Source organism: Clupea harengus, chromosome 16, assembly GCF_900700415.2.
Source record: "Clupea harengus chromosome 16, Ch_v2.0.2, whole genome shotgun sequence".
In the NCBI taxonomy this organism is placed as follows: Eukaryota; Metazoa; Chordata; class Actinopteri; order Clupeiformes; family Clupeidae; genus Clupea; species Clupea harengus.
The window spans coordinates 3754568-3767893 of record NC_045167.1 but is presented as its reverse complement, the minus strand read 5'-3'; the positions used below and the strand labels follow the sequence as shown (position 1 = coordinate 3767893).

The 13326-nt window shown below is 45.0% G+C and overlaps 1 protein-coding gene across 2 annotated transcripts in view; it reads left to right on the top strand.

Annotated features, from left to right (window-relative positions):
* LOC105904125 (bone morphogenetic protein receptor type-1A-like) overlaps positions 1–12921 on the top strand; it is a 28100-nt gene extending 15179 nt beyond the window's left edge. For both annotated transcript variants that reach the window (XM_031583240.2, XM_031583239.2), the window contains exons 4-13: positions 4673–4838; positions 4939–5041; positions 5239–5338; positions 7129–7225; positions 7499–7634; positions 9531–9723; positions 10046–10343; positions 10693–10868; positions 11689–11819; positions 12025–12921. In XM_031583240.2, coding sequence (XP_031439100.1) covers positions 4673–4838; positions 4939–5041; positions 5239–5338; positions 7129–7225; positions 7499–7634; positions 9531–9723; positions 10046–10343; positions 10693–10868; positions 11689–11819; positions 12025–12150 — 1526 coding nt within the window. In that variant the 3' untranslated portion in view covers positions 12151–12921. The remainder of the gene's footprint in view (positions 1–4672; positions 4839–4938; positions 5042–5238; positions 5339–7128; positions 7226–7498; positions 7635–9530; positions 9724–10045; positions 10344–10692; positions 10869–11688; positions 11820–12024) is intronic.
* Positions 12922–13326: the final 405 nt, after the last annotated feature.

The following is a 13326-nucleotide window of genomic DNA, read 5'->3' as shown; positions in this document are numbered from 1 at the left end:
ATGGTGGCATGACGGGTGCCTGTCCCTTTAAGAGGTCCCGAGTTCTCTGGCTTTCTGCAGGCTGAGAGAATGTGGTTAGAGGGAATCATTACAGCACAAGCGCTGCCAGACCTCAGACTCCAGCGTGACGGCCAGCCAGAATGAAGCACACATGTTGGAAGAGAGAGGGAGACGGGGCAGGCATGAAGAGAGAGAGAGACGGGGCAGGCATGAAGAGAGAGAGAGAGAGAGAGAGAGAGAGAGAGAGAGAGAGAGAGGAGAGAGAGGGAGAGAGAGAGAGACGGGGCAGGCTTGAAGAGAGAGAGAGAGAGAGAGAGAGAGAGAGAGAGAGAGAGAGAGAGAGAGAGAGAGAGAGAGAGAGAGAGAGAGAGAGAGAGAGAGAGAGAGAGAGAGAGAGAGAGAGGGAGACGAGGCAGGCTTGAAGAGAGAGGGAGAGAGAGACGAGGCAGGCATGAAGAGAGAGAGAGGGAGAGAGAGACAGGGCAGGCTTGAAGAGAGAGGGAGACGGGGCAGGCATGAAGAGCGAGTGAGAGAGAGACGGGGCAGGCATGAAGAGAGAGAGCGACGGGGCAGGCATGAAGAGAGAGAGAGACGGGGCAGGCATGAAGAGAGAGAGAGACGGGGCAGGCATGAAGAGAGAGGGAGACGGGGCAGGCATGAAGAGAGAGAGAGACGGGGCAGGCTTGAAGAGAGAGGGAGAGGGAGACGGCGCAGGCTTGAAGAGAGAGGGAGACGGGGCAGGCATGAAGAGAGAGAGAGAGAGAGAGAGAGAGAGAGAGAGAGAGAGGGAGAGAGAGACGGGGCAGGCTTGAAGAGAGAGAGAGAGAGAGAGGGAGAGAGAGACGGGGCAGGCTTGAAGAGAGAGAGGGAGAGAGAGACGGGGCAGGCATGAAGAGAGAGAGAGGGAGAGAGAGACGGGGCAGGCATGAAGGGAGAGGGAGAGAGAGACGGGGCAGGCATGAAGAGAGAGGGAGACGAGGCAGGCTTGAAAAACTATTGTGGGGTTTTTCCATTGGCACTTTTGGCCACGCCGAGCTGGGCTGTGCCGAGTTAATTAGCATTTCCATTACAAGTTGAACGGCACCAAACTGCGCTGTGCAGCTCTCATTTTGGACCTCACCTGAGCAGGCCCAAACCACGCCGGGTCCACCTCCAGACGCACCGAATGACCTTGAAGATCCAATCTCTTTATTATTTTATCATTATTCAGCTAACAACATCACTCATGTATATCAAGACATGTATGAAGCAGATTCAGTTAAAAAGTTGAATCTGGAAAGTTTGAATAGTACTTATAACAACGATGAGAAGTAGTAAACTGCCCATCGACATTCTTACCACAGTGAATGTATTTAGGCAGACATTGAATTGTCAAAATAAACGTATTCCCTCATTGTGACAAGTGGTATAATAATATGTGATAAATGCCATGGTTGATAAATTCCATGGTTAAATAACATTGTTGTCTGGAGAACTGGCAAGCTGGCAAGCTAGCCCACAAAGAATTAGAAACGGCTAACATTAACGTTAGCAATGATTCAGCCTTAGAAGTAATGGAATCAAGTTTAACCAAGCAACCTCCATGTCCTTTGGCTAAAATAATAATTACTAGCCTGGCAAACAGGTTGGTTTCTTTTTAGACTAAACCAAATATTTCCTTTATGGGCTAACGTCATACATGCCTAAATACACGTATGGCAACTGGGGTGGTAACGCAGGAAACTAACGTCACGCTTTGTGTCATAGTTCGGTTTTTTTGCCTCCAGTTCGTTGAATATTTTTGTATGTTGGGACACCTTGGTGGCCTTCATACCATTCTTACAGACACACCCTCACGCGAGCAGACCAAGTGAGCGGTATGGATATGCAAGTCCAGGCTGTGCTTGCTAAACTGAGCGAAGCTGTGCCGGGCGACGCCATTCATATGGGAGAGAGAGAGAGAGAGAGAGAGAGAGAGAGAGAGAGAGAGAGAGAGAGAGAGAGAGAGAGAGAGAGAGAGAGAGAGAGAGAGAGAGAGAGAGAGAGAGAGAGAGGGGCCATTAAAAGCTCCAAGAGTAGAGGGGGATGGGAATGAAGGAGAGAGCGAGATGGAAAGAGACAGAGCTGCTGGGAGGGCTGTTTTTAAGAACTCTGTGTGAGAGAGTGAGAGAGGGAGGGAGGGAGGGAGATAGAGAGAGAGAGAGGAAAACAGGGCTCTTTCTTGCAGTTTACTGACTGGCCAGACCCCCTGGAGATTAGAAGTAGTGCATGTTACTGATTATTCCATTTTTTTTTTTTATGTTGATCTATGCTTTGCTTTGGGGAAGAGAGGCCAAGGGAGATTATGTTGATGTTTAACTATGCTTGACATATTTCTATGTTTAGTTTTCTGCGTTGAACTCCGCTTCACACTGCTCCAAGTGTTGGGCCGTAGCCCCTCAGGATCTCAGTCCTTCGGAGACTACTGGGCTTAAGTGTCGGCCGTCGGCTCCTGGGTCTAGCGCTCCACATTCCTCAGCCCTGATTTACGGCCCCTCTCGCTGAGCAGGGCTTCCTCCACAAGGGGCTCGAAGAGCTTCCACGTACCCATATACGCTCGTAAAAGCCATGTTTATGTGACCGGGTTTCACCTCCATAATCACCAGCATGTTCCGCGTTTGACGAGGATGGCGCCAAAGTGTGGTGTGATCACTGATTTGAGATTGAGGTGATTTTTTTTTTTTTTTTTTATTCATTGTTTTGTTCTGGACGTTTGTTTTCTTTCCCCCCCCCCCCCCCCCCAGAGTCGATGTTATCACAGTTACGACACTCGCATTCATGTCCTTTTCCTCTTTTATCAAAACAAAAGCTGACAAAATCCACAGAGGATGTTTATCGTAATTGACTCGCTCTGCTCGCTCGCCGCTCGTCTGGCAGGCAGTGACTCATGCGGAGGGTGGGAGGAAGGGCGGAACACAGGAGCAGATGAAAGGGATTAGGGAAAGGTGGAAGATGGAAGATGGGAAGGAAAAGAAAGCAAGCAAACAAAGAACTAAACAAGACACGGGGCATAAAGAACGGGTGTCAGAGTCTGTCTCATCTGCTTTTGACGGTGTGATATGAGGTGTCATTCACACTCTTACTTTGAAAGAAATGTTTTGATTTTTGTACCATCCAGGCCACAATGATTTGAAAGTTTCCATGTACTATGCCCCCCCACCCCCACCCCCATCCCCTACATTATCCTCCAGTCCTTACCGAAGCCCTGACTCCTGTTGACATCTGCTCTGGGAGTTGCTCCTCTGGCCTTCCTGGGGGGGGGGGTCAGGGGCCATGTTGGAAAAAGAGCCAAAGCAGCCGGTGCCATTTACTGCCCCGTTTTTAATGTTTGTTTTCACATCGGGTCTAATCCTAATCCGGGCATTCTCAGACTCGTTTTCTCAGGCACACACTTACTCTTGCCCCGGGCACTTCCATATCTTGTAATCTCGACCCTCACACTCGCTCTCCCTTGACTAATCCTGTTGACCGTAATCAGGCTTCATTCCGTGGGGTTTTTTTAATTGCCTTTTTCCCCCCATGCGTTACCATCAGACAAACAATGAGGGCACACTAGACAGACATACTAGACCGGCATATTCCACTACCACCATATTCCATATCTGCCTAATCCACTTTTCACCACAACACTTGGATTTGTTATGAACTGGAGGAAAACACACACAGGTCCACAGAGCTGGATGATTATGCTATGTGTGTGAAATGCTGGAATGTTCTGAATGTTCAATTTTTGTGTGTAGACATGAGATATTTAAGATGTTTAATTTGTGCTACTTTGACAGCTGCGTTTGGATGCGTGGTTCTTTAAAGACCGGGATGGAGAACTCTGCTATGTTGTATAGAGAAGGGATGTTTGAAAGTTCTGTGTTGTCAGACAGGGATGGTGTATTGTACTGTTTATGAGAGAGAGTGCGGGTGTCTCGCCTGGGCATGTCTCTGCTCGCTATGGCCTGAAGGTGTAGTGTGCTTAAAGAATAGGACACAACCCCCCCCCACCCTTCCTACAGACAGACAGACGCACGCACACACACACACACACATACCAAAACAACAGAACCAGACAGGTATATCAGGTTACAGCTGCTTTTGAACATGCTCCCTGTCTCCATTTTTCTTCACACTCAGCTGGCTTTGATCTCTGTGATCTGGTTTTGTCTTGAAAATGCTTCATTTAACATAACTGCAAAAGAGCCAGTGAGTTAGAGCTGTGGGAGAAGAGCCAGTGAGTTAAATCTGTGGGAGAAGAGGCAGTGAGTTGGAGCTGTGTGAGATCTTGTATTCTGTTACCAAAAACTGTGCAACTCTAAAAATCCTCTTTGATGAGTAATGCTTCTACTGTATGATTTAAAACATTTGTCTCTGGACAACCAAATAAGCTCTGCTGTTGCTGTTGCCATATAATCGCACAGAGAGGCAAACAAACAAAGAGAAGACTAATTGAAGATACAAAACATAGACCCTTGGGAAGACATGGCCAATTCCTAGCCCAGAGTTAGGACCTAATCCACGATCTAGGCCTAACTGTATTCCTAGCCCAGAGTTAGGACCTAATCCACGATCTAGGCCTAACTGTATTCCTAGCCCAGAGTTAGGACCTAATCCACGATCTAGGCCTAACTGTATTCCTAGCCCTGATTGCTCCCTATGTTTCCAGTCGGGCAGAACCCAGACTACGTGCTCCAAGGCACAGGGGTGAAGCCGGAGCCCAAGAGGCCCCCAGGCCCGGACGGCTCCACGCTGGCCCCTGAGGACGCCGACCGCTTCCTGAGCTGCTACTGCTCCGGCCACTGCCCCGAGGACGCAGTCAACAACACCTGCATGTGAGTCAGCCTACCACTCACCCCACTGCCACTCTGCCCAAGTGTCTCTACCCACACACAGCACCTGTGAACCACGCATGTGTGTGTCTGTTCTGTACAGGACCAATGGGAAGTGCTTTGCCATCGTTGAAGAGGACGAGTTTGGAGACATGCTCCTCACCTCGGGGTGCATGAGATATGAGGGCTACCATTTCCAGTGCAAGGTACACCTCACCCACCCACAAAAAACGTTAAACCATTTCCATTTTCTAAATCTGCTGTATGGGAGATGAATACTTTCATTATGATGTGGATATGTTTGGATCTGTGAGTGAGTGAGTGAGTGTGTGTGTGTGTGTGTGTGTGTGTGTGTGTTTGTGTGTGTTTTCCATCTTTCCAACACTTGTCCCTTGTGCTGTAGGATTCCCCAAATGCACAGACGAGAAGGACGATTGAATGTTGCCAGTCTGATTTTTGCAACAAAGACCTGCAGCCCACACTACCACCTCCAGTCATCCAAGGTAGGGAAGCCTCGGAACTCCGCTGATTTTGTTTAGATGTTATTTCCTGTGATGTCAGACACATTAGGCGGGGGATGTGCCAGCAAGAGACTGTAACCTGATAGCATGGCATGAAATCAATAACGATATTCCACACTCAGGCTTGAGATCACAGCAGTCTGGCTGATGAAAGGCTCTCTTTGTGACTATATGCAACATTGGTGTTGTTCACTGAATAAGCTGCACACAGTTTAGGGTTTGTGACACATAGCTAGATATATAGCAACATGGCAAGATAGATAGCCACATAGAAAGATAGATAGCCACATAGAAAGATATATAGCCACATAGCAAGATAGATAGCCACATAGAAAGATAGATAGCCACATAGAAAGATAGATAGCCACATAGAAAGATAGATAGCCACATAGCAAGATAGATAGCCACATAGAAAGATAGATAGCCACATAGAAAGATAGATAGCAACATAGCAAGATAGATAGCCACATAGAAAGATAGATAGCCACATAGCAAGATAGATAGCCACATAGAAAGATAGATAGCCACACAGAAAGATAGATAGCAACATAGCTAGATAGATAGCCACATAGAAAGATAGATAGCCACATAGAAAGATAGATAGCCACATAGAAAGATAGATAGCCACATAGCAAGATAGATAGCCACATAGCAAGATAGATAGCCACATAGCAAGATAGATAGCCACATAGAAAGATAGATAGCCACATAGCAAGATAGATAGCCACATAGAAAGATAGATAGCCACATAGAAAGATAGATAGCCACATAGCAAGATAGATAGCCACATAGAAAGATAGATAGCCACATAGAAAGATAGATAGCCACATAGCAAGATAGATAGCCACATAGCAAGATAGATAGCCACATAGCAAGATAGATAGCCACATAGCAAGATAGATAGCCACATAGAAAGATATATAGCCACATAGAAAGATATATAGCCACATAGAAAGATAGATAGCCACATAGAAAGATAGATAGCCACATAGAAAGATAGATAGCCACATAGAAAGATAGATAGCCACATAGAAAGATAGATAGCCACATAGCAAGATAGATAGCCACATAGAAAGATAGATAGCCACATAGAAAGATAGATAGCAACATAGAAAGATAGATAGCCACATAGCAAGATAGATAGCCACATAGAAAGATAGATAGCCACATAGCAAGATAGATAGCCACATAGAAAGATAGATAGCAACATAGAAAGATAGATAGCAACATAGAAAGATAGCCACATAGCAAGATAGATAGCCACATAGAAAGATAGATAGCCACATAGAAAGATAGATAGCCACATAGAAAGATAGATAGCCACATAGCAAGATAGATAGCAACATAGAAAGATAGATAGCCACATAGCAAGATAGATAGCCACATAGAAAGATAGATAGCCACATAGCAAGATAGATAGCCACATAGCAAGATAGATAGCCACATAGAAAGATAGATAGCCACATAGAAAGATAGATAGCAACATAGCAAGATGGCGTGTGCTTGAGGCCCAATGTCTTCCTAATGGAATGTGCAGGTTTTTGTGTTCATGATTGTATTGATCAGTCCAATAAAAAGAGTGGCGGTGGAAGGCTCCATCTTTCTCTGTTGTTCCAGCCTGATGGTGTTGCATGTACTAGTGATTGCACAGCAATGCACGTGTGTATGTGCATGGCAGCTTAACACCGACTGAGCCTTGACGAAGCAGTGTCTGGGGTGTTTGTAATGCTATGAAATGATATTCAGCGGTCGTCTCTGTTCTGTTGTCACAGACCCTCTGTTTGGCAGTGCCCACTGGCTAGCCTTCCTCGTCTCCGTGACCGTCTGCTGCTTCACCCTCATAACCATCACAGTCATCTGCTACTTCAGGCAAGTGGGTCCCAAGGGAATGGAGGTCTATATAATCTCTCTCTCTCTCACTCCCCTTCCTGCTCTCTCTCTCTCTCTTCTGTTTCCATTTGTATCCCCTTACAAACCCTCTCTTGGATACACGGTGACGTATGAGATGAACTTTGGGTCGAGTCTTTATGACAGTGCTGTTACAGCCATGCACTCAGAGGGTGGATCTTGTCAAACTTCAGATTGATCACAAGAACTCTCTTCCTCTGCTGACTCACTGATGCCAATGCTGTTGCCATGCAGATATAAAGTGCAGATGGAGCGGAGGCGATACGAGCGGGACCTGGAGCAGGACGAAGCCTTCATGGCCATGGGAGATTCTCTCAAAGAGCTCATGTACCACTCCAGCACAGGCAGTGGCTCTGGGCTCCCCCTGCTGGTAAGAGCAAGCGCTGCCCATCAGTGCATACTGCAGTGCTTATTTTTTATGTGATTGTGCAAGCAGTCACAGGTTGTTGTTAAGTTTTTATTATTATTATTATTATTATTATTATTATTATTGTTGTTGTTGTTGTTGTGGATGTTTTTGTTATTAGTGTGATTGCGTCAGTCTTCTTTTTTTTCCCCCTTTCCGCCCATTTTCTTGGTGCCCCTTCTGCTCCTAGTGTTTTTAATAATATATATGAATATATAATACTATACTATATATACTCCATAAATATATATGCACCCCTCCTACTCTTGACACGTCCGACCAGATCAGGTGCGCTGCTCGCATACATTTGTTGCAATCTCCACCAGCCAGTCATTATATATATATATATATATATATATATATATCCACCATCATTATTTCGTTTTTTTTATTTTTTTCTATGAAGTTTTCTCTATGAAGCCTATGAAGTTTCACGAAGGTCGGCTATTTACACTGGCAAATATTGACTGCTGTAATGTTAGTGGTCGTTTAATGCCATTTTGATGAGCAGGCCAATTGTAACTTTAGGAAATCAAATGAGGCCAAGAATAAGTACCGTATACCAAATTTCACATTTTTACATGAAGCGACTCTTGAGATATTAATATGTCAGTTGTAGTGCCCCCTTATGGGGAAACTTTCAGGGAATTAGGCGGGCGTCCAAAGAATGTTGTAGTGATTGTGTGTACCTAGTTTGGATCAGAAGATATTGACCGTAGAGTCATTATGGGCCACGGCTTCAAAAGTGACAAGTAACTTTTGTCAGAACAAATCCAATATGGTTAGCTAGCTAGAACTATAATAATATAAAACTTGTAGGGCCTGTAACAAATACATTAGAATGACAGATGAGTTCTAAAGAGGTGAGTCTTGTATGTGCCATGGCTGACACTTGATTAGATAGGTCATTCCACCACCAAGGAACCACTCTTGATTGCCATCTCTTCTGGAGAGAAGGCACAGACTTCTCAGAGGACGACCGAAGTAGTCTTCTTTAGACTCTTAGGGCATCCTAGATCTTGATCAATTGTCTTCTTTAGACTCTCAGGTCATCCTAGATCTTGATCAATTGTCTTCTTTAGACTCTCAGGTCATCCTAGATCTTGATAGATTGTCTTCTTTAGACTCTTATGCCATCCTAGATCTTGATAGATTGTCTTCTTTAGACTCTCAGGTCATCCTCGATCTTGATAGATTGTCGTCTTTAGACTCTTAGGTCATCCTAGATCTTGATAGATTGTCTTCTTTAGACTCTTAGGTCATCCTAGATCTTGGTAGATTGTCTTTAGACTCTTAGGTCATCCTAGATCTTGATCAATTGGATTGCGTATAATGAATGAAGACCATCAACACATGAATGTTGACCGATTCATATTTTAATTTAAGCAGTGTGTGTGTGTGTGTGTGTGTGTGTGTGTGTGTGTGTGTGTGTGTGTGTGTGTGTGTGTGTGTGTGTGTGTGTGTGTGTGTGTGTGTGTGTGTGTGTGTGTTGTCTGTTGTCTGTGTGTGTGTGTGCCAGTATGTCAGGTTGGTCATAGGTGGTAGAGGATCGCCACGCTGCGCCTTGTTAGATGATATTTATTGCTCCTCCAACAGGTGGTAGGAAAGTCAAACCTTTCTTTTGTAGAGCAAAGTGTTAGCATCCACGTAAATGCATAGGTTATGGTATGCAATGGCTGATTGCTATTGTGGCGCAATCACACTTCACATTTCCTCGTGGAAATGCATCTCTTGTTGTATTTCAAAGGTTAGACATGCAGTACGTTTTTATGTTACCCTTTTAAAAGTGTACATGCTTAAATAGCAGCATGATTGTGGTGTTAGTCAGGTGTGTCTGTTAACTATTTCTCCTGTGTCCAGGTCCAGCGCACCATCGCTAAGCAGATCCAGATGGTGCGTCAGATCGGGAAGGGGCGCTACGGCGAGGTGTGGCTCGGCCGCTGGCGGGGGGAGAAGGTGGCCGTCAAAGTCTTCTTCACCCGCGAGGAGGCCAGCTGGTTCCGAGAGACGGAGATCTACCAGACGGTTCTCATGAGGCACGAGAACATCCTGGGTACGTGTTCACTCTTTAACAGGCATCTCAGGCACACAAAGCATCCTCTCAGATGCATTGTCAGTATAAGGTATCTCTCTGTCTGCCGAATGTGCTCAAAACTCACTCCTAACTTCTTAAAATGTACCGATTAGGTTATAGCTTCACACTTTAACTACTACCTGGATGCCAGCAAATCCAACATCATTCTGCAGTTTTTAGGGTGTCTTTCAGATTTCCTAATATTCATTCATTTATTCCTAGCATTTGTGAGGTATTCAATTATAGCGTGATCTTAGAATAGGCTAACATGTCTCATCAATTTGTCGTCTTTTCTCTGCAGGCTTCATTGCAGCAGACATAAAGGGCACAGGATCCTTTACGCAGCTCTTCCTCATCACAGACTACCATGAGAATGGCTCCCTGTATGACTATCTGAGGGCCTCCACGCTGGACCCCCAGGCCCTGCTGCGGCTGGCCTACTCTGCCGCGTGCGGTCTGTGCCACTTGCACACGGAGATCTATGGTACCCAGGGCAAGCCCGCCATTGCACACAGAGACCTGAAGAGCAAGAACATCCTTGTGAAGAAAAATGGCACTTGTTGCATTGCAGACTTAGGACTGGCAGTTAAATTCAATAGGTACAGTACAACTCTACCCTGTTCATTCCCTAATGGTTAACTTACTGTTCTTCGATTTAGTCTGCGCTGCTGTGAATGGGGATTTGTCTTAGAAACTCTGCAGATCATTTTCAGACACCATTTAGACGAGACTCGTATTTTGCTTCAGATTCAGATGAAGCTCACCTTTGAGTGGAAGATTACGCTCACAAATATGGGGGATGCTGTTCTATCACTGATGGAACTTCTGACTTTATTGTTCAATAATGAAGGAAAACAAATTGACTTAATTGAATAAATATTCTGTTTGCTGTGAAAGGTTAAATAAAGAATGCATTGTTGAGGGACACCTGTGGTTCTCGTCCTCTAGTGACACCAATGAGGTGGACCTGCCCCTGAGTACCCGTGTGGGGACACGCAGGTATATGGCCCCTGAGGTCCTGGACCAGACCCTCAACAAGAACAGCTTCCAGGCCTTCCTCATGGCGGACATCTACAGCTACGGCCTTATTGTTTGGGAGATAGCCCGTCGATGTGTGACAGGAGGTAAGTGTGTGACAATGTTGTGTTCTATTTTATTAACTCTTGGGCTACTTTATTAACTCTTGGGCTACTTTATTAACTCTCACAGAATACAGCAAAAAAAAAATATGATTTATAATGAAGAATCATTTTGAGAGGCTTATGTCTTGTCATTTAATGTATGTCATGTATGAATCATCACCTATTTATATTTGACATGTTTGCATACATGTTTTAGAATACCAAGCCATTGTTCAATTCAAGGCATTTTTGATTTATTTCACCATTGTTATTATACCAAGAATAGTGTCAGTAGAGTAGCAGTAGAGACCATAGATATATATAAAGGCTAGATGTCTCGTCCAACGGAGTCGAACGTCCGCACATGGTGGCCATCTTGCCCCAGGCAGCTCGCTCACCCATACCATTGTGTTGGTAGTGGTATGTACTTTTTAAATAACCATAACTTGCTCAATTTTCAACGGATTTACAAATGGTTTGGTTTCTTACAAACGTTATTAACGTGGTTATAATTCGGGATGCTTTTGGGATATTTTTAAGAAAATAACATAATTATTCATAAGTATGCAATGTCATAACTACATCTCTGACGTTTATAACAAACCAACCCGTTTAAAAATCGGTTGAAAATTGAGCAAGTTATGGTTATTTAAAAAGTACATACCAATACCAACACAATGTTATCGGTGAGCGAACTGACCGGGGCAAGATGGCCGCCATGTGCGGACGTTCGACTCCGTTGGCCGGCAACGCGGACGAGACATCTAGCCTTTATATATATCTATGGTAGAGACCCCTCAACAACTCCATTCCCTATCCACAGGTATAGTGGAGGAATATCAGCTGCCATATTGGGACATGGTGCCTTCAGACCCTTCCTTTGAGGACATGCGGGAGGTGGTGTGTGTGAAGGGCTTACGGCCAGCGGTCACCAACCGCTGGAATGGCAGCGAGGTGAGACACTCAGTTGTAGTTTTAAAACATGAAAGATTTCTCAACATTTAAAAAAATAAAATAAAAAATGAATTAGTTAGTCTGCATTGCTTAGTGGAACTCAGTGTCAGTAGCAGTAACCGTATGTTGTGCTTTTTGTGCATTTTTTTTCCTTCTCTCTCTCTCTCTCTCTCTCTCTCTCTCTTTTCCACTATCCCATCTGTAGTGTCTGCGTGCTCTCCTCAAGCTCATGTCAGAGTGCTGGGCGCATAACCCCGCCTCCCGCCTCACAGCCTTACGCATCAAGAAGACTCTGGCCAAGATGGTGGAATCTCAAGACATCAAAATATGACCGCTGTCCTCCGTGCGATACGACCGCAACTCGACACATCCACAAGACAGACACCACAGCCCACCCAGCAGCCTTACATGAACACAGAGAATCCAGAGCGCGGGGGCTCGTGGGTTGGTACGCACAGGAGCACAGCACTGAGCAGTACCGGAGTGACCTGCCTCACGGTGCAGATACACACTGACCCGGGTGCCGCCTTTTGCTGGATGTTTGGGAGCTCCTTGTGGATGAAGGACGTGGGGGCCACCAGAAAGACTAGCTCTGTGGTCCAAGGCAAGGTGACCTTATTGGGAATAATGCTCTTTTGCCAACAGCCCCCCCTCCCCCCCTCCCTCTTTTTCTTCGGTCCCGGCCTCTCTTCAGTTTGGGAGAACATGGCCCGGCAGTCAGCCAGTGCTTTCCGTGAAAGCCATCGATGTATAAGGCATGTCCGTGTGAGGGGGAACCACGGGCATAGAACTACATGATGAATACAGACTCGGGCGAGGAATGCATTTTGAGGGGAAAGAGTAAATCCTCTCTTCTCTCTATGTGGAGGACTAGTATCACTCAGATACACTTCTGAACAGTTCTTTGTCACTATATAAGCAGTTTTTTTTGCTGAAAACAAATACTATATTGACACTTCCACAGCTATTTAAGAATTAATCCTGTAAAGAATTAAATTGTCTGTTGTTATGTGTTGTTTTGTTCAATATTTCCATATTATTTACAGATGCAGTGTGTGTGTGTGTGTGTGTGTGTGTGTGTGTGTGTGTGTGTGTGTGTGTGTGTGTGTGTGTGTGTGTGTGTGTGTCTTTGTCTGTGTGTGTGTCTGTATGTGTGTGTCTGTGTCTGTAGCTATACAGTATGTGTGTCAACCATTTTGAAAGGGGGAGTTCAGCTAAAGTCAAATTTAACAGATTTTCGGTCTACTGTCCATACAGTTCATCCTGCAGTATACTGCCAGTCTGCTAAATGAGTAAATGTAAATGAAGTCTTGTCTCTTTTTCTTTGATGGGTCTGTAGCATGCCAACTTATTAACAAATAATGGGACATCTTGTGACTAAAATTAGCATTAAGTTAAATAAATGCCACTTCACATAGTGAACACCATTTCACATTAATGATATTGTGGCAAACCTGTCACCAAATGATATGATGCCCAAAATCACACTGGACATGCATTAAAGGAT